Source organism: Mycteria americana, chromosome 3, assembly GCF_035582795.1.
Source record: "Mycteria americana isolate JAX WOST 10 ecotype Jacksonville Zoo and Gardens chromosome 3, USCA_MyAme_1.0, whole genome shotgun sequence".
NCBI classification, from domain to species: domain Eukaryota; kingdom Metazoa; phylum Chordata; class Aves; order Ciconiiformes; family Ciconiidae; genus Mycteria; species Mycteria americana.
In genome coordinates, this window is record NC_134367.1 from 94,897,818 (window position 1) to 94,922,151 (window position 24,334).

General features: G+C 50.8%; 1 protein-coding gene across 1 annotated transcript in view; it reads right to left on the minus strand.

The window, feature by feature from the left end:
- Positions 1-8,632, minus strand: part of MDGA1 (MAM domain containing glycosylphosphatidylinositol anchor 1) — a 146,746-nt gene extending 138,114 nt beyond the window's left edge. The window contains exon 1 of the mRNA XM_075497408.1: positions 8,506-8,632. Coding sequence (XP_075353523.1) covers positions 8,506-8,632 — 127 coding nt within the window. The remainder of the gene's footprint in view (positions 1-8,505) is intronic.
- Between the last annotated feature and the right edge of the window lie 15,702 nt (positions 8,633-24,334).

A 24,334-nucleotide genomic window follows, 5' to 3' on the forward strand; every position in this document is an offset into this window, starting at 1 on the left:
TTCTCACTGCACCTTTGTCAATTGCTATCCTCACCCTGCCATCATTTCCATTTACACGAACCCACCAAAAGTATCTGCACGCCACTACAGCTCACAGCAGAGAGAAACCACAAGCCAGCTCATCACAGCCAGATGGATTTTTAGTTACATCAGTGATATATCCCCTATGAAAGCTAAAGCAAAGGGATAACAGCCAACACCACATCCACAAGCGATTTGCAGCACGAGTGAAAGGAGCAACAAGAAAGCAAGAGGCTGGCCAGATCGATAAAAGCTGCTTGAGATCCTTGCTCACCACCTTGCTGCACCCTCTCCCTGGCGGTCTGCAGCCCAGCACAGAGCCCCGACCTGCTCACAAAGCAGTGCTGGTGACTCCAAACCACCAGGGCACGCCAGCACCACGGCTGTCCCGCCTTATTTGCAACCACCGAAATACATAACTGCGTCTATGCTGCTGTTCATTACTAGCACGATACTAAGAACACAGTGCTTTACAGAAGCGTACAAAGGGACCATCCTTCTCAGGGGAGTTTAAACATTACTAGACCATAAAGCCCTCTGTAGATTTTGGGAATACAGTCACACAAGCACACACTGGAGTAACCATATTGCCTAGTCTAGAAGAACAAGTAGAAAATTTAAAGAATTAGTCATTTCTATTCAGCCGTCTCTCTCTCTACTTCCCTGGTTAACTTAGGTATCTCCCGTCACCAGCCATGGACCAGAGTATTTGGGCATTAAAACTAAAGGTATTAGTACTGCACTGGTGCAAAGAGCTCCCTGTAGGCAGCCACGATGCTCAGAAGACAGCGTTGCACTAAGTCGTGTTTTCCAAGAGCCAAGCACAGCATCAATCGAATACCTCAGCCGTGGCACCCTCAGCTTTGCTGCCTCAAGGAGATATACTGCAGCACTAATGCCCTCACCTGAACACTTCAGAGGCCCTGATAGCCAGCCACCACCCTGCTATCTTCTTTTCTCCTCCTGCCAGAGCAAGGCCATGCATGAGGATCCCTCTTCCCTCATATCTGTTTGGATTCCTTTAACTCCTTTAAACCTACCTTTTCTTTTTGAGAACCAAAACCAAACAAACAAAACCCCAAAGGAACAAAAAAATAATCCCCGAAACGCAACCACGCAGATATGTGAAGAAAAAAGAAACGGCGACTGTGCTTGAAAAGGAAATTAAGGATGTGAGAGGCCTGCACTCGCTTTATTGTTGTCCGTTTCCCATAAAAGATCATACAAGATGCTCCTGGAAGGAAAGAATAGCACTTTCCCACTCCACAAGAGTATTATCTTGTGGAAGTAATACTCCAGAAGATATAATCTTGGGGGGGGGGGGGGGGGGGGGGGGTCATGAACTGCTTAGGTACAATGTGACAGAGCTTCAGCCCCCAAAACAAACCAGAGAGAGATGCAAAGCAGCACGCAAGCAGCCAGCACCAAAAACCGGGAAGCAGCAGCTCACTCCCGGGCGTTCCCTCCCGCGGACTTCGGCCTCGCTCCCACGCGCGGGAAGACGCCGGGAAGACGGACAGGCAGGGTTTTCCTCCAAGTCCACCGAGGCGGCAACCGAGAGGCCGAGCTGCCTGCGGGCGCTACTGGGCGCTCAGCCGACGCCGCCGAGCCGAGCCGAGCCGGCCAGCCCGTCACCGCGGGGACGCGCGGCCAACCCGCCCCACGCGTGTCCGGCAGGGCGCGGCAGCGACCCTCCTCCGCCGGCAGACGGGCGCTCCCGAGGCGGCGTTTCGGTTTCCACGGGGTTTGCCCCGAGCAAGTCCCGGCCCCCCCGCCCCCGGCCCCGGGCGCTGCAACGCCTCCCTCTGCCGGGCAGCGGCGGAGCGGCACGGCCCCGCCGCCCAGATGTGCCCCCCGCCCCGCCCAGATGTGCTCCCCAGCCACAGCTGGAGAGGAGCGCGCAGGCAGGGCGGTGAAGGAGGGGCAGCTCCGCTCCCCTTTCCCTTGGGCGGGAGGGAAAGCAGGAGTCGCCTGCAGCCGGCGCGTTGCACCTGGGCAGAAGTCAGGGAAGGAAGCGGGGAGCGGCAGCCTTCGGGCCAAGAAACACCCGACAGCGGGCATGAAGACTCTCAGCCTCCCAGCACGTCCTGTCCCGGCTAACCTGTTGGTAACAGCCCTTCTCTGACTTAACTTTTGTTGAGCCAAGATCGGCTGATGCCCCGCATCTCCCTTTCCTGGCTCCACTTCTCAAGTTCTTCCCTAGCTCTTCAATGCAGCACTTTTGATCGTCAGCTCCATGGGTTATCACACATTTAATTTCTTCTTTTAAACACTAAGAAAGTGCTTGGCTATAAAAAACAAACCTCTGTTATTCCTTCAACCCCTTCCCCCAAATAAAGGATGGATGAAAGCTTTTTTTCTTTCCAAAGCAAGTACTTTGGATCCTAACAGAGTAGACACCTCACCAGTTAAACATGGGCACGGATACATTAAACACGCACATCCTCCTCTCCCACTTCTTTGCAGCACATCACTCTGGTGGATCCTGGAGGCCCTGACGGATCGGCATTCTGCTGCGCAGTGTCAGCACCATATCCCTCCCCTTCCTCCACAAGCCTGGGGGACACTGCCATGTTTTCCCCTTCTGAATTTAAACCCGTGCAACACCAGCAGCTGATGACTAGCAAAAGGTAGCTGGGACACAGGCACTTGATGCGTTCACCTTGAATGCTTGAGAGCAGAAATTATCTCAAAGTTTTCTTAATAGTTTCAGTCTACATAAGACCTGGGCTACCAGGTACAGCCTAAAGAAACCCGCATTGTATAACCAGATGCGGGTACCCACAGCATCTCTGAGAACAAACCAACATTTTCCACTGTCTCTTGTCTGGAAGGAGCCCATCGCAAGCTGAACGCTCATCTTCCTCACAGCAAAATGCAGCCCCCTCTGAGGACACAACACAGCAACCCCTCTGCATAAAAAATACCAATGTCTCACCTACCCTGAAGAGAACTTCCCCGGTGAACTGTCTCTCCAGAGCTACACAGGCAAACCAGTTGACAGTGGACTTACCTTATGCTGGCTAAAGTAGCCTTCTGCAGGTAGGGTTCAGGACATCTCCACAAATGGCGTAAGAGACACCCTCCACCCCAAGCAGTCTTTCACTAGTAGAAATGCATCTCTCTGTATCCCTTTTGCCAGCCCATTGACATTGGGCAGAACATAATTTTTCCCCACCCCTCAACTCTGCCCTCCTCATGACAAGCCGTAGCCACGCAGGCAAGACTCTTGGGCATAGACTATGCTTAATGAACCAAGAGAGCACAGTATGTGTGGAGGGAGGGACTGGAAGCCTGAAACTGCACTATTCAAGAAAGCAAAATAGCAGCAACTCCAGTCAAAACACAGGCAAAACAGTAGGGCTTCTGGTTGATGGGAAGTGTCACAAGATCTCTGAGTTTCCAGCATGGAAGTCACTTTGCCTTGTTACTTAAAAATAAGAACAGCAGCCTCAGCAGTACAGCATCCCTTACTGCCACTGCTGAATTGCTGTCTGACTACTGAACCTCCAAGGCCATCTTCCGCTGCATCTTCCACTTATTGGGAGCCACTTACTATATCTCCCTCCCCTATCTTTTAAGCTCATCTGAAATACATATATATATTTCAAAAAAATCCAGTGCAAACCTGACACGGTGATAATTTTAAAAGCTATGCTGCTCATGTCAAATTATTCAACGTCTGTCTTCATGTTCCCACAAAAATTAGCATAGGATGGTGGTTTCTGATGACACCTATAGTGAAATATTTTGACTTCTACCAGCAAGTTGCAAACAACCTGTCAAGAGGATAATGTCAGTTTTCTAGTACTGCATATTAAAGCCAATTGAGGGCTTATCTGGTGTGTGAAGCTACTGACCTGACCTAAAAACAGAGGCTCTGGTGTCACAGGAGGGTGAATCTGACACACTGCAGCTGGAGAACAGCAAGGCACACTGAAGCACAGGGCTGGACAGATTTAATGCCTTGACCTTAAAGAGCTGCTAAAGAACTATGCAAATCTTGGACCGACCCAGTCCTCAGGTGAGACTATTTCTGTAGCCCTCCAGTTACAAAACTCATTCCTGTAACCAAAAGGCTACAGCCTAAGCCACCATAGATTTAAGGGCTGGACAACAAGGAGAAATGGCTGAGCACAAAGGATGTGTGTACATGTGTGTATATATACACACACAAATGTAGATATATATACACAGTTTGGAGGACCACTGTGCTCACACATTGCATTTTCCAAACAGAATCAGCCAAGAAGTGGCTCACAGGAGCCAGCTCCACCGCTACTTTAGCCAGCAATCTGCTCACCCATTTCTGAGGGCAGTGGGTTGGGCACAGGGTGCACTGGGATAACAACAAGGTAGCTGAAGAGCTCCTCATCCGGACTCCTGTTCCCGCTGGCAAAACAGCTATAGGCAGAGCAGAGGGACTGATCCAGGTCACCAGGCTCACGGTTAACATTAGAGTGTGTCTGTGCCCCCAGAAACGGGCAGCAGCAAACAGACGCGCACACACAGGTTGCAAGAAGGTGTGAGGCATCCTGCATTGAAAGCTCTAGGAAAAGAGCCTTTTACTTTACAGGTAAAAGGAGCAGGAAACAAATCATGTCATGCGTACACGAAATGAAAAAGTGCAGATGTTTATGGCCTAAGCCCAGGATATGTTTTACCATGACACTTCTCCATCGCAGACGCAAGAAAACATTCTTCCACTAGATTTTTTTGGCGTAGTGGCATCTCATGGGTGATTCAGTGTGATAGTGTCTCTTTAAAGAGGGAGCTTTACTGGGTCATTTATTCCCCACCTCAGAGGCCAAGGCAGGGCTACTCCATACTGCAAGTGCTTCACCCCCACCAGTTTCAAGTGCCTGAAGTAATGCAGCCCATCCAGCCCCTCTGGTCACGGTGCCAGGCAGCTTTCCCTGCTGCCCAGCCTAAACCTTCCTTTTATTCCCTTTCCAACACCTTGCTGTAGCCCCTCATCACACACTGTGATGACCATTCCTGAAATGCCTTTTCTGCAGGTCAATTATCAGAGGCAGGGGACAAAAGATCCCACTGTTTTATTCAGCCTGAAAGGCTGCTGCTGATCAGCTGGACTGTGCTAGCTGCAAGACAACTCAGAAATGTTAATTACATACTGCACATGGAGTAAGCAGAGCAGCAGCCCTGTGCACGCTCTGAACCAGAGCTACGGAAGTCCCAAAGTCTGCAAGGCTGACTAGGAAGCAAGAGGCATACTCCTCCCTGTGGAAACACTCCCTATTCTCCCCTATCAGTCTAATTTATAGTCTTTAAGCACCGATAACTCCAAGCCCTGAAGGGCAAGCCACCTTTCTCCTTACCTCTTCCTCCCTCCCCTCAGATTCTGACATTTCCTAGAGATCTATTACAGCTTGCTCCTCATCTTGACCAGCAGCATTAATGCACCAGGATTGGAAGGCACATGCAGTTTGGGAAATGGGGTACCACCAAAGGCTAATAAAAGTTGCCTCTTGGCAGCCTGCTGAACTGCCTTCTGTATCAGGCCAGCCTTGTCTTATTGCAACAAACAAGGCTGAAAGGATGGGATCAGCTAATGAGAAGAGGGTTTCAGACACACTTCAGTCATTACAACAAATACCAATTTATATAACGAGCCTCTTCAGGTAGTAGGCTAAAAGCACCTTGACTCCTAATTAAATTGCACCTCCATTGCAAATGCTCCTTTCCCAGAAACCCCCTTACACACATTTTATTTATACCATTCATCTCAATAAACCTCTCCAACAACTCCGCTCTCCTAGACAGAGGTCTTTTGTGCGCATCCATGTGGGTGTATTATTTAAAGGGTACATCACATGGATACTTTATCTCATTTAATCTGATTTAATCTCAGCAGATTTACTAAAATAAAATATATTTATAGAGCCATATAGATGCCTCTCCCCATCTCCATCACCATAAATAAATATTCAAAAGCAGAAAAACAGATCTGAAACATGATACTTGAGTTCCCATAATTTCTACATTAAGTGCCACATGAGACTGACATTCACAACACAGAATGCTCCAGTACAGATTAAAGCTATGGTGAGAGACTAACATTTAGGACAAACCGAAGTGGAGGGGGGCAGTAGGACTAGTTCCTAATCCTGCTTTATTTATCCTTGCAAATACAAGAGTAGCAATCCAGCTCTGCTTGAGCCATCAGTAACAGCAATCTTGAATCCAAATAAACAGTGCTGGCTGCACAAGGCATGAAATCAGTGCAGGGTAGTGGACTGAAGGCAGGATTGGGAAAGACAATATGAAAACTATTAGTCACCGCAGAAGTTTGCGGTGTGCTGATTCCACGAGACACTGCTCTGGGCTGCACTCAGAGAGCTGCGTATTAAGCCTCTTGATGGTCTCGACAGATAGTTTGAAGAGGTAGGGGAGGGGAGAGGAGGGAATAGACTGGATTTCTCCTTTGTGTAGTTAAGTAAGAGAATAGATAGAAGTAGTGTACCGTTTTGACTTAAAAGGATGCCTTCATTTTAGTGCATGTCTATATCTGTGCTTTCTTTTGTACACAGCTTCTCCGATCTCTCTCAGAGAAAAAGACAAAAACATCGGTAAGTTATTCTAGAGATTTAATTTAGCAGCAACTCTAGTAAATGCAAGTTCACTGAAGTGGATGAAAAAAATACAACAGGCAACCTTCTAAGGCACATTTAAGCAAACATAGTTTTAAGCTCTGTCCCTCTTGCTATGGTCCCGAGCAGAGAGGCCATTCTACAGCAAGTGACAGCTACTCAGCAGCAAGCACACTAAAAGAAAATTAAAAAGTTCAGCTAAAAGCAGATTACTTGTTTGAAAGGACTAAATAACCTGCCCTGACCAGGTTTCTGTACCACAAACTCATTCTACTCCTCATCTTTGTACCCTTCAGAGGGTCCTACAGTTTTCTTCTAGATGTGCAGACTGGGAGAAAACACACATACTGGGAAGAAGAAAGAAAAAAGAAAGGAAGCTAAACACCCTCTATTTAAAATGGTTATTTTACAAAACGGACCCAAACTCAAATTAACATCCCAGCCCTCAAGGAGAAAGGAGGAATTGTTTCCATTAAAGAAATACATCATTAAAAAGTGACCTACAAAGACTTACCCATAGTCAGTGAGACTGAACTGAGCTTTGCCAGAGCTCACACAAGAGACTGGCTGCGTACTGTTAAAAAAGGGGGAGCGGGGGGGCTGGATTCTCTCACTGGGGTCTCTCTTCAGAGCTCAGAGAGGTTGGCTTGTTAGAGGCAGAGGCATGCCTTCCAGAAGGACTTTACAGCAACGCACAACTGAGTTGTAAGCCAAGATAAAGCCGGCTTGTTATGAGAGGCAAGTCTTGTGGGTTGCTTTTATTTATTTTTTCCCAGTGTATTGGAAATGCAGATCTTGTAAAGCAAGAACTAAGAGAGGGCTGGGAGAGGGAAAGGGGGGCTGCACGTCTGGCTAGAGTAAACCCCGGCTGTTCTCTCAACCCAGGGCTTGTGCTCAGCGGGGGCACAGGGTGCATCCCCAGCCTCTGCCCCCAGCCCTCCTCTCTGCCCTGGGAAGCCCAAGGGCTGCGGGAGCCAGACCTCTCCGGGGGACACCCGAGCTTGCCATTTGCCACCCTGCCTGCTAACAAGGAGGGGGAGTAAGCACCATAACCGCAAAAATAATAATAAATAACAACAACAGAGAACAAAGTCAAGCAGCTCGACATCAGCTCTGCCACGGACCACCCCCCACCCATCCCCTCGGTCTTGAGAAGAAAACCGGCAAAGTTCAAGAGGCGGCCTCACCCCCCGGCGGGGCTCGCCGTGAGTTGTGCGGGGGGAGCCGGGGCAGGGCGGGGAGCCGGCCCCGCCGCGCCGGGCAGAGCCGGGGAGCACCACCCCGCCGGCCGGCGGCGGGGAGCGGGCTGCCCCCGGCAGCGAGGGAGGCTCCCGGCCGCCCTCCTCTTCGGCTCCCCGTGCCGGTGCTCCGGCAAGGAAGCAAAGCCGCAAGGGCAGCCCGGGGAGGGGACCCTCCGTCCTCCCCCCGCCCCAAAGAAACTGCAACTCGGAGGTGCTCCCGCAGCCGCGCCGCCGCGTTTCGCACGCCGGCATCAGCGTGGCGTCCCCACGCGAGGCGGGTGGGGGAGAGGAGAGGCCGGGCCGGGGCCCGGGGTCGCTCCCCGCGGCAGCTCTCGCTCCTCCCGGCTCCAGCGCGGCCAGCCCGGCGGCAGCCTCGCCAGCCGTCCCTGCGTGCCATCTCGGCGGGCTCGTAAATCGGAGGCGGCCGGGGGTTACGGCGAGGAATTATGAAGTAGCTACAGGCGCTGGAAGCCCCTACTGCTGCATAAATCTCTCCGCTCAGGCTGCGACGAGCTTCGCCGGCATCATTTACTTTCTCCTGCAGGTGCTTTTTAACTTTGATCCCATCGCCGCCGTCTGCGCCCTCGCCTCCCCCCTCCCTCCCAAACGGCGACCGCGACAACGTCTCTTACCGTAAACCCCTTGTCCCCTGCTGTATGCCGGCACCAGAGACAGGAATAAAAAACAGATCATCTCCATCTTCAAGGCAGAGCCTTCATCGCCGGCGAAGAAAAGCAGCCAAAACAGCCCAGGCAGCATCCGGCGGGGGAGCGAGGAGCAGGCGAAAGCCTCCCGAAACGCCGCCCCATACGCCCCGCTCCGCGCCGGGCACCGGCGCCCCTGGGGCGGAGGAAGGGACCCCCACACCGGGGCCGGCTGGGGATAAAATTTAAAAAGAAAGAGGAAAAAAAACGGGGGAGAAGAAAAAGGAAGGAGAGAGCGAGGGAAGGAGGCAGGGAGGGCAGGAAAGCGGAGCGCCGCTTCCTTCCCGCTTCCCCTCGCCAGGTTGCTCGAGGATCTCCAGGAAAACGGGCAGCCGCGTCCGCACTCGGGGTACGGGGGAAGGCCAGCCCGGGGGCACCGGGCCGGCGCCGGGCAGGAGCAGGGGCAGGGCCCGGGCCAGCCCCGCGCTGCCCCCCGGCCTCTGCGGGAAAGGGGGGTTCTTTGTTCAGCGGGAGCCGCCGAGCGCTGCCCGAAGTCCCGCGCTGCCCGAAGTGCTGCCAACTGGGGCCAACTTGGGAGAGCCCTCGCCCTCCCTCCTCCCGACGAGGCTCTGGCCGCAGCCCCAGGAGCGAACGGGGGGAAGGAGAAGGAGGTGGAGAAAAAGGGGGGGAAGCGAGGGTGGGGGGTAGGAGCCAGCTGCTGAAAGGCGGAGGGAGGGATAGGTGATTCTCTCTCCTCTTTTCCAGATCTTCTGGGGAGGGGACTGTTGTAATTAATCAAATCCAGGAAGGATTTTTTTTTTTTTTTTTTTTTTTAAAGCGGCTCCCAAGAGCTCCCCCAGCTGCACTGCATCGCCCCAGCCAGCCTGAAGGGAGAAGCAAACGAGGAGCAGGCAGACCACGCACCCTCGCTCCGCCTGCAGCTCAGCCCGGCTCTCCTCGCCTCCTCCCCAGCCGGCCAGGTCCTTCTCCCTTCAAAACTTTCCCCGCTGTTGTGTGCCGGGCTCGGGCGGGTGCTTCGCCTCCGCTGCTTGCCTGCTCCGCCCGCCTCGCAGATGATTTGCAGCTGTAGAGAGGTCTGTGTCGCTCTCCCTCGACGGCTGCCGGAGCTCCCGGTGGGAACTAACAGGGGCTGCAGCTGGAAGGGAGCCGACGAGGAGGGACAAGAAGCTGGAGAAAGTTGGGTTACTCCTGCCAGACACCGGCTGGAAACCGCTTGGCAGGTCCCTGCCCCGCCGCTTTTTTCTGAAGCGCCAAAATCGCCTGCAAAAGTTGCCGGGAGCGTCACCGCTCCCCAGCCGACCCCGGGGAGCTCCGCTCCGCCGACCCCCGACGGGGCGTCCGGGGGCACCGCACCGCGCCGGCCCGGGGCCGCCTCACCCCTCCCTGCCTGCCGGCTCTGCCGGGCGCGCCGTATTTTCTTCCCCTTTGGCTTTCCAGGTTTTTCCCCTCCCCTCTTCACCATTTCATTCCCCTCCGGTTAAAAAAAAAAAAAGGAGCCAATTAAAGCGGCCGTGCTCGGAAGAGCCCTGCCTCCTGCCCAATTCCGCGAGCCTCCCCTCGCCCCGGCCCAATTAGAGACCACACCGCAGGGCTGGGGAGAAAAAGGGACTTGCTTCTGGCGGAGAGATCAGCCGTCAGCCCGGGGTCCCTCCATGCTCAGGACACTCGCGGCAAGGTCGGCTTCTCCCGGCTGGGACCTGAGATGTAAAAAGTCCAGGGGCGGCGGGGGGCTGGGGGGGACCGCCTCCTGTCTTGCATGGGCAGCGAGCCGGGCTGGGGGGCAGCGCAGGTCGCCGAAGGGGGGTGGGGTGGGGGGGAATCTCCTGTGCCGGCTCTGGCTGGTGCCAGCAAAGTTTTTTGGGCCCCCCCAGGTAGGTTGCAGGCTGGCGGGGCTGCCTTGTGCATGCTGCTCGGGAGCTGCGGGGTGGGGGGCCCCGGTGGGGCGGGGGAGCTGTGCCGGCCCCCAGCTCGCCGCATGGCTGCGGGGGTCGGCGGTACCCGTGGGACTACTGGCCCCGGGCTGTGCCGATGCGCATATAGAGAAGCCGGAGCGGGGGAGCTGTGCGTTTCCCCCCGCGCAGGGCCCGGGGCGAGACCTCCGGCCGGGCGGAGGAAGGAGATGCTGCGCGACCGCCCCGGGCATCGGCACCGGCACCAGGGGGCTGCGCCAGCGCCCCGGGAGCGCCGGTGCGGAGCTTTGCTTTGCCATCCCTATCTCCATCTGCTTTGCTAGGGGGATGAAACACTGCTTCGGGGGAGCCCAGACCCGCTCGCCCCGCGGGGCTCCGGAGCCGGCGAGCCCACCCGTGCCTGGCCCGGGACCGTAGCAATGAGCCCAGACCGTAAAGCGAAGCCAGCGCCGTGGAACCCCTCTTAGCGGGGCGTACCGCGCCCCGGGAACGGGCTCCGGCACGCCGCTCCGCCGGCGCTGGCCCCGCTGTGCTCCCGGTGTCGGGCTGATGCGCCCCGTCCCTTAACGACACGGCGTCCCCTCCGCCTCTTCCCGGGGCTGGTCCCTGCCTGCCCGCCCGCCTCGGCCACGCGTGGGCTTGGCGGCCCCACGCCGGTCACGGCGCTCCTCTGCTGCGCGCTGCCCCCGGGAGCGCCCGGCCCGGCCCCGCGGCTCTGCCTCGGTGTCCGCTCGCCACGGTAGCTGGCGAGAGGTGCCATACCCGAAGGGAAAGCGGATGGAAAGACGTACCCCAGCAGGCACCGAGTCGCCGTGCGAACAAGTCGCTCCCTGGATAAAAATGTAATTAAAAAAAAAAAGGGGGGGGGGGGGAAATTGTTGAGAGATAGGGCCCAGAGAGCGGCCGGCTGCTCAGTCATGCTCTAACAAACAAGCAATTAATAGATATAGCCGCTAATTAGTAAGCGGTTATTGCTATTGTAAATGGTGCTCAGCGGGAGAGAAAAGCGATAGCGTGCAGCAGGAGCGCGGCGATACGGCCAGGGCAGCTTCACCCCAGTGACCAGCATCCCTCCGCGCTGGAGGCTCGGCAGGCGGATTTCCCACTGGACCATATTCCCTCACTTGTCAGGATGTCGCCAGTATAAAACTGCTTTGTTCGGTTTGGGTTTTTTTTCCTCTTTGTATTTTTATTTCTTTTTTTTTTTTTCCTGTAACCGAGCTAAGGGAACATTTGCCAAGCAACTGTGGGCTTCGCACTCTGCGGTGTCCTTTCCAAAGATGACGGCATGGAGTGGGGCACTTATGAAAGCACCTGATGTGAGCAAGTTTATTTTTTAAGACAATAAACCCTTCACTGAGAAGGATTTCATCCTTCCTGTAGTGCGTGGTGGCAACATTAATAAAGGGCGTATAGGTAGAAGGAGGCAGCCAGCACTAGGAGGACAGGCAGAGCAGCCCCTTTGCCAGGGCATGGGGAGAAGCAGGAGCTGACAATGATGAGACAAAGTAAAACTGTCCGCATCTGCATGAAGCAGGCTGAAAGCAACACAAGGAAATGAGACGAAGTGATGTTTGCAGATCCAGGAAACTTCATGGTGATAAAAAAAACCATGGAGACAGGAGTTTTGTTTTTTTTCTACTCATCATTTTTAGATAAGGATATTTATGGGGCATTTTGTAGCCTTTCCATTTTTTTTTTTTTTTCAGGGATTCTCATTAGATTACAGAATAGTGCCTCAGAGTTTGAACAAGGGTGAGTTACATATTTGGATGATGAATCTTAAAGAAAAAAAAAAATCCCAAAAATGTGTGCTTCACACCCCTTTTTGTGTTAACATTCAGTGCACGTGCTCATGTTTCACTGGCACAAATGCTCATGGAAAATGAATTTCAAAGTAAACTGCCAAAGTATGTGAAATAACCCGGCTTTCTCTTAGCAAATAAAAGTATTTGTGCCAAAACTACCTTTGAACTCATCCAATTAGGGAACAGTAAAAAACCATAAAGTGAGACTGTTTGTGAGCAGTCCGTTGAATTAAAGGGAAAAATAATTGGATAATAAATAATTAGAAAGAGCTGTCATCTGTCCAGGGATATTCTGAGTGGAAAAAAATACTGCCAAAACCCAAGTACCTAACTGCATTTGCTAAATAAGGTAATTAATAATTATTGGTTGAGGCCTAATAAATCATAACATTCATAACTATGGTGTTTCCAGTGGGCAACAGCAAGCCAGCACACCCGTGCACACTTGCTAAGCAATCTATTTGTTGTAAGGAAACCATACCCTGTAGTGATTCTACTTGTCAAAAAGCAAAGATGAGGGATGTCTTTCTTCCCCCCAGGCTGTTTCCGCAGAGCATATTTGTCCCGTCTTTCCGGCTGGGAGTCAGTGTCTCCGGTCCCTTCTCAAGACCCCACTTGTCAAATGAGTCCTGTCTCTTTGAAATATTTATACATACTACATCACCTATATTTCACAGCTACGTTAAGAGGTAGACAGTCTCTGGGACAGATGTGGTGTTCAAAGAGAGCAAATCATATACAGCACAATGTCACCAGGCAAGAGACGATTGAAGAACTGTGTGAGGCCAAGGTCCAGTTGCAAGAACATTAATTCTCTTTGTGTCAATGTTTTCATGCTATAGTCTGGCGCAGTCTGTCATTTATTTCTTTTCTGGGATGATGCAGCTATCTGTGGGCCCCACTGATCTCTTGAACTTGTGGCCTGACATTTCTGTCACCTTTCCTACTTATTTTCTTCTCAGCACCATGTCCAAAAATGTCTCCAGGATCCCTGAAGTTTCATCTCTTTCTCCCCTCCCTCCCTACACACACGTATGGAAGTAGCTGGAAGCTTTGCTGCAGCATTTCCCTTGCTATGGCTTACTGAAAGGGAGTAGAAATATAAAGTAAGAAGGGAAAAGGAACACAACAGAGCACCTTAAAGGCAATGGGCAAAGCCAGGGTGACTCCAAATGCTGCAAGAGAGGTGAGAGTTGAGAAGGGGAAAGCCAGAGGACTCTCTAGCACTGCAGCAGAGATGTTAGCAGGGAGATGGGAAAACAAGGGAATTCCATCTGCAGCACAGGTCTGCAACGAGGAGCTGAGCAGACAGGGTTGCTCCTGCAATGCTGCTGTGCCGGGCTGAGCTGGGGCAGGCTCTGCAGCCGAGCAGCACGGGGGCAAGGGTCCGACCCGAGGCAGCGAGATAGGGCAGCAAGAGAGCCAAAGAGGGGGAACTGGGAAAGGCAGGGGAAAGCCGGTGGTGTGTGTGGGGAGGGGGAGCCCCATCGGACTGCTATAAACAAACTAGGGGCAACAGCACCAAGTACTCTGCAAAGCACAAACTACTGTAAGATGGGAAGGCAGGGCTAAGCTACAATGACAGGATGCAGTCAAACTGTCCGCTGCCTGTTTTCTTTCTGTTTAATTGGTCTTCATAGGAAAACTGTAACAAAAAAAAAAAATTTAAAAAATGCTAGTTTGTCATTCTGAGGTGCTGGAATCAGCAACTCTTTGGGGAAAAAAATCCCCCTAGCCTAGAGCAGTGCTTCCCACCATCCTTAACACTAGGCTGGTGCTGGATCCTCCTGGGTATCTCCTGCTTCCAGTATGAAGTATGCTAAGATAGGGCTATAAATCCCAAGGGCTCCGCTTTGCTGTCCTCAGTTGTCCTCATCTCCACTCCAGGGAATACACCTATGCTGTGTTCGCTTTCTTCCCAAATGCATTTTACAGCACTAGTAGTACCTCTGAGCCTCTTGTGTATTCTCTGCTTTTTTGATTAGCTTTCCTCATCACAGAGAGTGTTTGGTACTGAAAGGAGGGATGAAGAGGGAGTCCATCTCTATTCCTCACCCAAGGTATTCATCCTGCCTGAGCTTTACCACCCTTCCTCCCTGCACTTTCCTGATGCAGCCGGTCCCAGGGTTGTGCTGGGATTGCTGGCTGCTGGTTGCTATTGTATTGGATTTTGCTACTCCTGCCTTCACCCAATTTTACGTTGACAAACTTCTGTTTCCTGGTTAAGGCTTATGTGAAAGCCATTGCAATCCCTTGCCCCTGTGCTTTCAATGTGGGGCCACTCTCCTTTCCTCAGCTCAGGTGCTGACACACACACCCCCCATCCCATTTCTTGTGCACTAAGCAGAGAGGCTTTTAACTCAACCTTTTCTACCAATCTCTATGCTTTTTCGCCTATATATCTAGTTTCCCAGAGATCCTGCTGGTTTTTTGCTCTCGTGCTTTAGGACAGATTGGGGCTGGTATACGGGTGCAGACAAGTGTCTCAGCATCACTGGGAGCATCTTTTTCCTGTTTCACCCTTTCTTTGATCTTTTTTTCCTCTCTGCCTCTTTCTCCTCCAGCATTCATGCTTTCTTCTTCTTTCCTACTCTTCCTTTCATGTGTAAAAAGTGAGTTAAAAAATGTCAGGCTGGTGCTGGTCAAAGGAACTTGTTCTCCCTTTCTTCCACTTCTTTACATTGCTTCAGCCCCCCTCTCCTAGCACATGTCTCCCAGAGTGCAGTGGAGAGGGATGCTTTTTCACAAAGAGCAGATACAAAGGGTTTGGGCATGATCCTCCCCTGTTTATGCTCTCTGCCACTGCCAGCAAAGGATGCATCGTTTGTGGATCTTGTTAGTGCCAGGCAGATGATCTGAAATATATGATCTCTGCCCTGTGGTGGGGGTGGGGGTGCTGGGGAGGGTAAAGGAGCTACTCCTGAAGCAGATGCCTTCTGCCAGAGGACTGTGTTTGAACCAGTTGTCAGCACGCCCAGGAGACTGTGCTACTTGAATTTCCCCTGGGAGGTTTTAACACAACTCACGGGGATGATTAATTGACACGAATCAAAGTGAAATCTATATAGGACAACTCTCAGATAGGACCTTGCTGTTTAGACCTTGGTGAAGACAGCCTTTGGCCACAGACAGCACATTAAGTCTCCCATAGCCTGACATGATGAGAAGGCCATCCTGCAGAGTCACTTTTGTGGGAGTGCTTAGATAAGACTGTGGGCTCACATGTCCTGAGACCACTCATTGGTGAGGTAACACCCCAGCTAGTACCTCCTCACTTCAGTTGCCCAGTGGCCACACTCTTTTTTGGGAAGCTGATCTATCATCAATACATTGACTTGAAATTGCACACAAGAAGTTCCTCAGTCCCTGTTTGTCCCCAAACAGAGCCACCCTCGCTTCAGGACAGTGAGCATCTGTGTTGTGGGTGTAAAAAGGAAGCTGCAGAGAAAACTATTTTTCCACGAGAATCTTCCCTCACTACTGATCCCAGACCACAAGAGCTGGGAGAGATGGTTACAGAAAGATTCAACAGTGCCAGACTGCAGACAAGAGCATGCAATTCAATACCTGAAGCAGCCCCATTGCTTTCTGGGGAACCATACATTGTTCATCAGTGGTGCAGCTCTCCACCAGCCTCTCACTGCAACATGACAACAAAAAAAATTGAATTCCAAAGCTGTAAGTAGCTTACGTGCACTGCCACTGTCCAAACAGCTTGGATAGTCAGACCTTTACCGGTGTGGGCTTCATTCCACCCAGGAGAAGAGGCGTGCAGTCCCCAGCTCACCCGGGCATCGCCTGCTGTTTTGGCTGGACATATCTGAGTCGGCCCAGTTCCTGGTGGAGGCTTCCTCCCGCTCTCTTTTTACACCTCTCCAACTGATCGCTATTTCCCTTCACTACCACAAATTCACTCTCCTGGCCTGACCCATCTTCCCTCTGCCCAGATTCCTTCCAGGAGAATTACAAATAAGCACAGCTTCTCCCTGGGTTTTGGAAATCCTGGGGCCAGGGCTGTTGTTCGAAATGTAGTGGCCCCAGTGCACCTATCTCCTCCAGAGGTACTCAAGGCTGGATGTGGACACTCAGGTTTTAATTCAAAATAACTTTTATGGCCTGTTTCACTGTCACACCTTGTTCTGCTCATACCTATAGCCCAGGCTGGCAGGTGAATACATCAGAGGGTTTCCAGGCTTAAGGAGAGAAGGCGAGGAGCTGCCTCACTGGGCAATGCATCTCAGTGCCACTGAACTTCCCTGCTTTGGATCTGTAAGCTGGTGAGGTCTGAAGGGATAGAGTGCTGCAAGTCTTACCCCGTGAGGGAGGACTCTCTGAGCTCATCTGCTAGGAGTCTGGGTCCCTCAGCCCTCATTTATGTTCCCCAGCAGTCTCTGCACAGATACTGCTTGTATATACACTATTTAATCTCAGTGTTTGACCCTGTATGACTTTAAGGAAACTTGGATGCCTGAAGTCCAAGTGTCAAGAAAAATGGAAGGAACGCAAAAAAAAAAAAAAGGTAGTTGGCCCCTCTGACTTAATCCAAAAGCCACCATCTTCTCGTGACCCAAATCTAGCCCATGGTGCAAAACTAGCCCATAAGGCTCAGCTCCTCTAAGCGAGTTTGAGAATGAAGCCTCTACAGTTGACCTGCACAGAAGTAGTTTCCTTGTTGGATGCTACATACAGTCTATGAGGTACCCTTACAAGTTACTATTGCCTCTTCATTTTCAGGTGTTGTTGACCACTGCTGAAGCACTCTTGACTCAAGAGTCCAGTGGTTTTTGTCTTTGCGTGAACCTGTACGTACACACAAACACATATCCTTCCCCCTCCTCTCCAGTGACACGCTACAGCTACATTTTTAACAAACCACCTGTTCAAGTCAAAATACCTTAAACAATTCTTTGCACAAATACAGAAGGTGCAAAAGAAATGTGCAAAGAAGAGGAAATGTTTGGAACTGTGCCTGCTGAAAGGATGCTCTAAAACACAACGCCCCACCCTGCAAGGGTTGCTGCTCCCTCCTTACCTTTGGGGTGGGTCTGAGCCACAGTTCCGTGTTGCCTCTATGCTTAAATATCCTCACTTCCTTAAGGCACAGTGACATCCCTGTTTTTCCTCTATAACTTGATCCATTTTAGAAAACCTATGGTGAAAGACTGTGTTTCAATTTACCATGACTATTTATAGCACAATTCTTTGGCAAACCAGAGTTAGAAGGGCCATTACTGTAAAACCAAGTAACATGAGATGGTACATACAAGAAATTAACAGAAAAACCCTATTGGGAGGAAATTATAGAAACACCAACTGCTTTTACCAACTTGTTTTTAGAGCTCCTCTAATCATTTTAGAAAAGCTGGGGCTGGGGCTACCTGGGGACACGATACAGGTGTGTGGGTGCTGTGCAGCACCGAAGCGCTGCTGGTGGAGAGGCACGGTTTACCAGCAGAGCTCTTCCTGCCAGGATCACCCATCTCCCCGCTGCTCCCAAGCAAAGCAACAAATGAATCCGCACTCACACAGACGGGTTTTGCTGGCATAGCCGCCTCAGTCATGAATTGCACCCCTGATCAAAAGCGAGTATGAGGGAGCGCTCCCCTGTGTGAGGCAGGGGGGGATGAAACACAAAGTCGAGGTGTGACTCACCCAAATGCAGACAGCGAGGCAGAGACACGAGCAGAGCTGGAACAAGGTATTTTCTTCCTCATTTCTCAGTGCAGCTGCAGACAGACAGCATTGCCACTGAACTGTGTATTCCGATGTATAATTACTTGCTTATTAGCTGGCTAGCTCATCATGCCAAGAAAGTTAGCGGGAATGTGGAGCAAAGACATTTCTCCTCTCCCTGTCTTTCAGACCAGAGAAGAAACGACAGATCATACAACCTGCTGGGAACCTCCACCTCCTCCACCCTTTATAGGCTGGCAGAGGTTGAAGTGTGATTGATTTCTCAGTTACATCTAGTCCTCAGAAGAAAGAGAAAAAGAGCTAATCATGCTAGCCTGATACTAGAGCCAGAGACTCTGACGGCTATGGCTATTACCGCTTCCAGAGTGACATGCTGGGCACATGTGCCTGGCAGGTGACCTCGCACGGAGCCGTGAAGACGTTGGGAGCAACCAGCTCTACCACACACCATTGCTCAGTACCGCACAGAGGGGGAGGAATGTAACATAGACCGTCAACCCGAGGTAAAGCCAAATACAGGGACACTGGAGTCAGGATAGGGCTTAGTTTAACTATTGTATAGGCGGCACTTTTTTTTAAAGCTTGAAAACGTAATCCTCTCTGTTGCAACCTGCCTCTCGGGGCTCACCAGGTGCTGCAGTATTTTCACGCACGTCCCCTCGTGTCTCGAGCGTCGCACACTCACCCTGTGGGTTTCCAAGGAAGTTTCTCCATGCAGCTCCCCAAGTGGCTGTGCTCTGGTGAAGGGTGAAGCGATTCTCCTTGCTAAACCAACCTCTGCATCCATACTTCCCCAGGAAAACCAGATGAGGGTTTTGAGTAACAGCAGCAGACTTCCCTATTAGAGAAGTCAAGCAGGAAAATTAGTGGAAAATAGCGTAATTTTCATATGGACCAAATCATTCATAGATTACAGAGACAGAAGGAAACACTGCTGGTCTGACCTGGTCTAATCAGAGCACATTGTGAGGAACAACCTCCAGTCCTGATTTCTGAGAAGCCAATAATAAACCATTCATTTGTATTTCACACAGAGCAGTGCCGTATTCCATCAGGATGCACAAACCGATATTCTTAAGGAACAATACACATTTGGGATCGGATTTACAGCTGTTCAGTAGCCCTCAGATTTGCAGGTAAACCGCAATATCTGACTTGCTGGAAGGTTTCATGGCATACGACGCCGGCACTGAGGAATAAAAGCCTCCAATTTTCCCCCTCTGTTTTTTCCCAGTCTCTGGCATCAGGACTGAGGGAGACAGGAGCCACATCTCCACCCAGCTTTAGGAGGGACTGGAGGGTCCCAGCAAGATCCAGGAGAGAGGGAGAAGCCGGTGGGAAGCCAGGGCAGGACAGGGTCAGGAATTAATGGGGGCGGGCAGAGAAAGGAGGGGGTGGGAAATGGCCTGGGGGAGGGATGAAAGAGGGACGGTGGGGCAGTTTGAAGCACGAGAAGAGAAGCCAGGACTGCTGGACAGATGGTGGGGGCAAGCGGACAACCGAAACTTGGGGAAAGCCAGGATGTAAGCTGGCACTGCTGCGGGGCAGGGACTGATGGCCCCGGGCTGGGCTGAAATGGGGTCCTGGGCTATGGGCAGCACGGGGGCAGGCCCTGGGGCAGGGGAGCTGGGCAGGGTCCCCAGGACCCTGGCAGCTCTGCCCCTTCTTTCTGCCCAGTCAGCCCTTATTTTTCTCCATCCCAGCTTTTGGCACCCCATTACCTGCTTCACACCCCACCAGACTTCCCTTACGGTCCCACCCTTGCGGGGAGCCGGAGTGGATGGAGGGGCCGATAGGAAGGTGAGGGAGGAAGAGGATGAAATGTGCCTCCCTCTGCCTGAGGAGCCGGTCCAGCTGCCCTGGACATACCTGGTCTTAGGGATAATATGGAGTTTGACCACCTCAGCTAAAAGGGGGTGAGCTCATCCCTGCTCCAAACATCCCGTGTGAGGTGTCTCGTGCTAAATATTCTTCTTCATTCGCCATGTCTGGAAAAAGTACCTCTGAGCCCCCAAAACCAGCAGACATTTTGATGGAAGATGCCTGAGAAAGAATATTTTACAGGAACCAAGAGGTGCCTGTCTCTCTGGAAAATGAGCATTAGCCGATCAAGAAATTACCAATAGAAATTTCTCATATTAGCACTTTTTTTTCTCCTTGCTTGTCTTGGTGGAGAATCACATTTCATTTTCAAACCGCAGTTCTACATTTATCATCCCTGATTTAGTAAATTGCCTCTTGCAGAAGCAGTGTCTAACCTACCTTTATTTAAGACTTTGCAGGATAATGTGTTTATGTTGGACTCAGAGAGGGTCACAAAAAAAGTGGCAGATGCTGCAAACATATTGAAATGGAGGTAATGTAAATGATTTTAGATTCAAAATATTCCTCCTCAAGTAACTTAACACTTTCAGAAAATATTGTATTGCCAGTGAGACTTAAATCTAAAACCTTGAAGCAAGAGGAATTTTATTGTCTTTCTCCTTCTTTATTTTTTTCTTAACAGGGATCAAAATCAACCTTTCAATAAGCCTCTCTTTGTAGTCAAAATAGAAGGAGGTGAAGATACCTCCATAATCAGAGTTGGCTCAAGGCTTACCAGCAGGGTAGGCAAAATTTAATTTTGCAGCCCAAGGATTTTCTCTTCACCCTTGGGCAGGCAAAATTCAGCTGTGTGGCAGCAGCAGAGTGGGTCCCTCCTGGGATGTGTTTCTCCTTTTCTACCCCTTTGATACCGCGCAGCTTGGGGGGAAAGGCTGGACAGTCGGCTTGTGCCTGCTGCGGCTACAGCCATCCCCATCTCTTCCAGCTCAGGCAAACCGGGGTGCTGGTTGCCCCTGGCAGGCTCCCACCTTTGGCAGCCGATAGCTTTGCCCGTGCCTGAAACCAGCCCTCTCTGTAATGAGGTAGAGAAGCTCGCATCTGCAAAGCCGAGCCTGGAATCATTATCTTATAGCTGCAAATGTAGCCTCCCACTTAAATGAAAGGATGCAGATAATTGGGTTATCTTGTATAAAACAAATTCTTCTGCCCTATAAACTGTAGCCAGTACACATGATGCATGATGCATTCTCACTGTGCCAGGCTGGAAAGGGGGGTGTGGGGAGCGGGGGTGGCTTACTCTCCCCAAGCCGGAGAGGACTTCTCCTGTGCCCCTAGCGCACACACCTAAACTTCAGCGGATCGTGACGTTCACACATATGCCCCCTCCCCATTGGAGCTCCATGGGAATAGGATCAAGCCGATGATTTCCCGTGAAATCAATAAGGAAGGTAGAGGGCATCAACAAAATCATTAATGATTTCTCTCAATTATAATCTAGTTTCTTCAAATACAGCTGTTGCTGGAGCCTCCAGCAACAGAATTAATGATACGGAAAATCTGAAGGACAATAAACAGTATATTTGTGAGCTAGAGGGATGTGAACAAACAGTAAACAAAAGGGAAAATGTCAAAGGGGTTAAATCTTTAATAAACTCCTGCTCCAATATCGTTTGATAAGCTCTCCCTCAGACGTTTCACAAATATTCTCCCTTGCTTTCAGAGTCAGCCTGGTCTTTTTCAAGCCAAACACATTTCACAAGACAAAATTGTAGAGGAAGCGAAGTGGGCCTTTAAAAGAGAAACAGATTGTAACCTTATTCTTACTTTTTAAAAGCAATAACATGAATGCAAGATTACACATTCCTTGTAGCTGGGACTCCTCATTCCGCATAGGTACACAGCCTGTCCTGTGTTCAGCACGGAGCTCATCGGTGTTCAGTAATTTCTGCTGTTTATGGAGTGAATCAAGCAGGTACCTTTTGCAATTGTTAATACTAAGGTTAATAATACACACACACACATGCATCCACCTACATAAGCACAGAGAGGTTAATACTGATCTAAAAATATCTTGTATGGCAGAAAGAACACAAAAACGTTGTCAGCAGAGTTGTTGGAAGACAGTAGCAGTTAATGGGAAGTTTGTAGTCTTGGGCACATGAGTGCAGGATTTAATCTGTGTTCATCTGTCCAGCCTGGGCAAACACTGTATTTACCTCTTTTAAAGTACTTTATCAAGTGCTTTGGGATGAAAAAGGCCGCAATCCCTGTACGTCTTAAATAAAGTAGCCAGAAATGCACATGAAAAATGCGCATTTATGAAGCCAAGGAAGGAAAGGATAAGTTTTCTTAGGCCTGATTTCATGTCACAGGTGCATTTTTGTTACTTTTGGACTTGCCAAGACTGACTCGAAATGCAGAATTCTAATCCCCCCAAGACACAGAGACAATCAATCACTGATGAAGGGGAAATGCTGAATTCCCAGTATCTAGCCTTCTCCAAGAAAGGCTGTCGGCTGTGTAATGCAAACTAATCTGTTCCAAGCATCAGCTTTTTTGTTTCTTGCCCTGGTTCATATATATACACACATCCAGTGGGAGAGAGAGAGATAGAGAGAGAGAAGGAGAGGAGGGTGGAGGGAGAGAGGCCACATCCGCACATACCAATGACTGTTGGAAGAAAATAGCTAATACATGGAGCTGGAGTTGGAGAAAGGTGGGACTACTCTGCAATTCTCGTGGTGAACTGCAGCTGAGATCGGTCCAGAGCTATCAGAAATAAAATACTGCACAGAAGACAAAAATCAAGGCATGTTTTTAACCATCTGGGGGGAAAAATAGGTATAGATTCTGGCTGGGAGAAGCAGATGGCAGTGAATTACGAGAACAGGGCACTGCTGCTGTTGCAGCCGCTGCTGCAACTGCCACAGCTCAGCTCTTTTCCATTTGACAGAAGGGCCTCTGGGCAGCCAGAGATGAGTCAGGCTCCTGTGTGTTGTACAGGCATCTCTGGAGAACCCTCGTTCTCCCTTTCATTTGTGTCACACTGCTTCAGGGTTTGACATGAGTCGCGCAGCCCCTACATCCTACGAGCACCCTTTCCCCTCTCACTGGATCTTTCCCAGTGTCTGAGCTGAGCCAGCCCTGATGAGCACAGCGTGGCTGGACGGCATCATGCAGGAGGGATCCCTACAGTCTCCAAGCCAGGGTGCCGTTAGCATCCTCCGAGTGTTGCATCAATAGTCCTGAGCTAACGCCAAGCTGAGGAGAAGCAGCCATCAAGGCCACTCACGTTGAAGCCACCTTGCTTGCACTCCTTAGGAAGACCCGCAGGCTCCACCTGCAAACCCAAGGATGTGCAGCAGCCACGTTGCAAAGCTTCAGGATTTGGCAAACCTACTTAAACCTCTAGGGTATCCATTAGCACTGGTGAATAGTCCCCATTGGGTCTGGGAGACATCTCAGCCTCTGACCAACACTGGCCCCAACCCCAACAGACAGTGGAAGCAGAAGGACAGCATTTTGAACTGGAGACTGGCCAAAACACATAACCAGTGTATCCCACCGCACAACAAACGGCCGGCTGCTTGCAAAAGAGAAACTGTGCCAGCAATGGCACCCTGGACTGCTCTTTTTACGCAAGACTTAGCTGTTGGTTTGAAGCTGGTGAGCAGTTTCCTATCCTCAAAAGACTATTTTAAGCTCCACAGAGAGCAGTTGTTAAACAAGCTCTGCTAATACAGAAGAGCAGCAGCAAATCCGTTTCACCTTCTTAGCTAGTGGCTTCCTCTCCTGGAAAAGAGATTCCCGAGGAAAGAAACAACCAGTGCTGACTTTGCCACCAAGCCTGACCCGAGCCTCCCTGCAGCAGGCTGCTCCCCCCGGCACGTGGGAGGGGAAGGGGCACCTTTCTGGTGAACTGGTCTGCCCTCAAATACAGGACTGCAGGCTGAGGGCTGTGCTAGAGGAGGGGAGATGAGCTGGGTGAGGAATTACTGCTCTCTGTGCTTTGATATCTTCTGGGAAAAAATTAGGGATACTTAGCTGCTGTCATACAAACATTTTATGCAAATCTTTTCTTTGTCTTCTGCATACTGGTACATAATTTGCATCTGATTATCAACTTTGGGTCTATTGTTTTATTCTAAACAGAATTCCTGCTGCTGAAAGGTGTTGGATTGACAGCCCTGGTGAATAAGGTCATTTCTCTAACAAGGAGGTAGGAGAAGAACAGCTTCCCACACAAGGCTCTGCCATTATCCCCCAGCCATGGACAACAGCGAGGATGCCAGCCCTTGGCCTCTTCTGAGTCTGCCAGCTGATGCAGAGCGGGACTGTGAATGTGGAATCCCTGTGAACTTTCTACAAAGACAACCCAAAATCCTTCAAAAAAGAACAGCTAGTCTGTTGGGTTGGATTCACATTTGTGCTACACACACAAAGGGTTCCAGTACCTAGCTGGCTCTGAAGTCACACCCAAGGATCGTGAGAAAGTTTACGTGGTGGGATCTTCACGCCCAAAATGAAAGCCTTTAACCTCTTGACCTAGAGGAGAGGAGG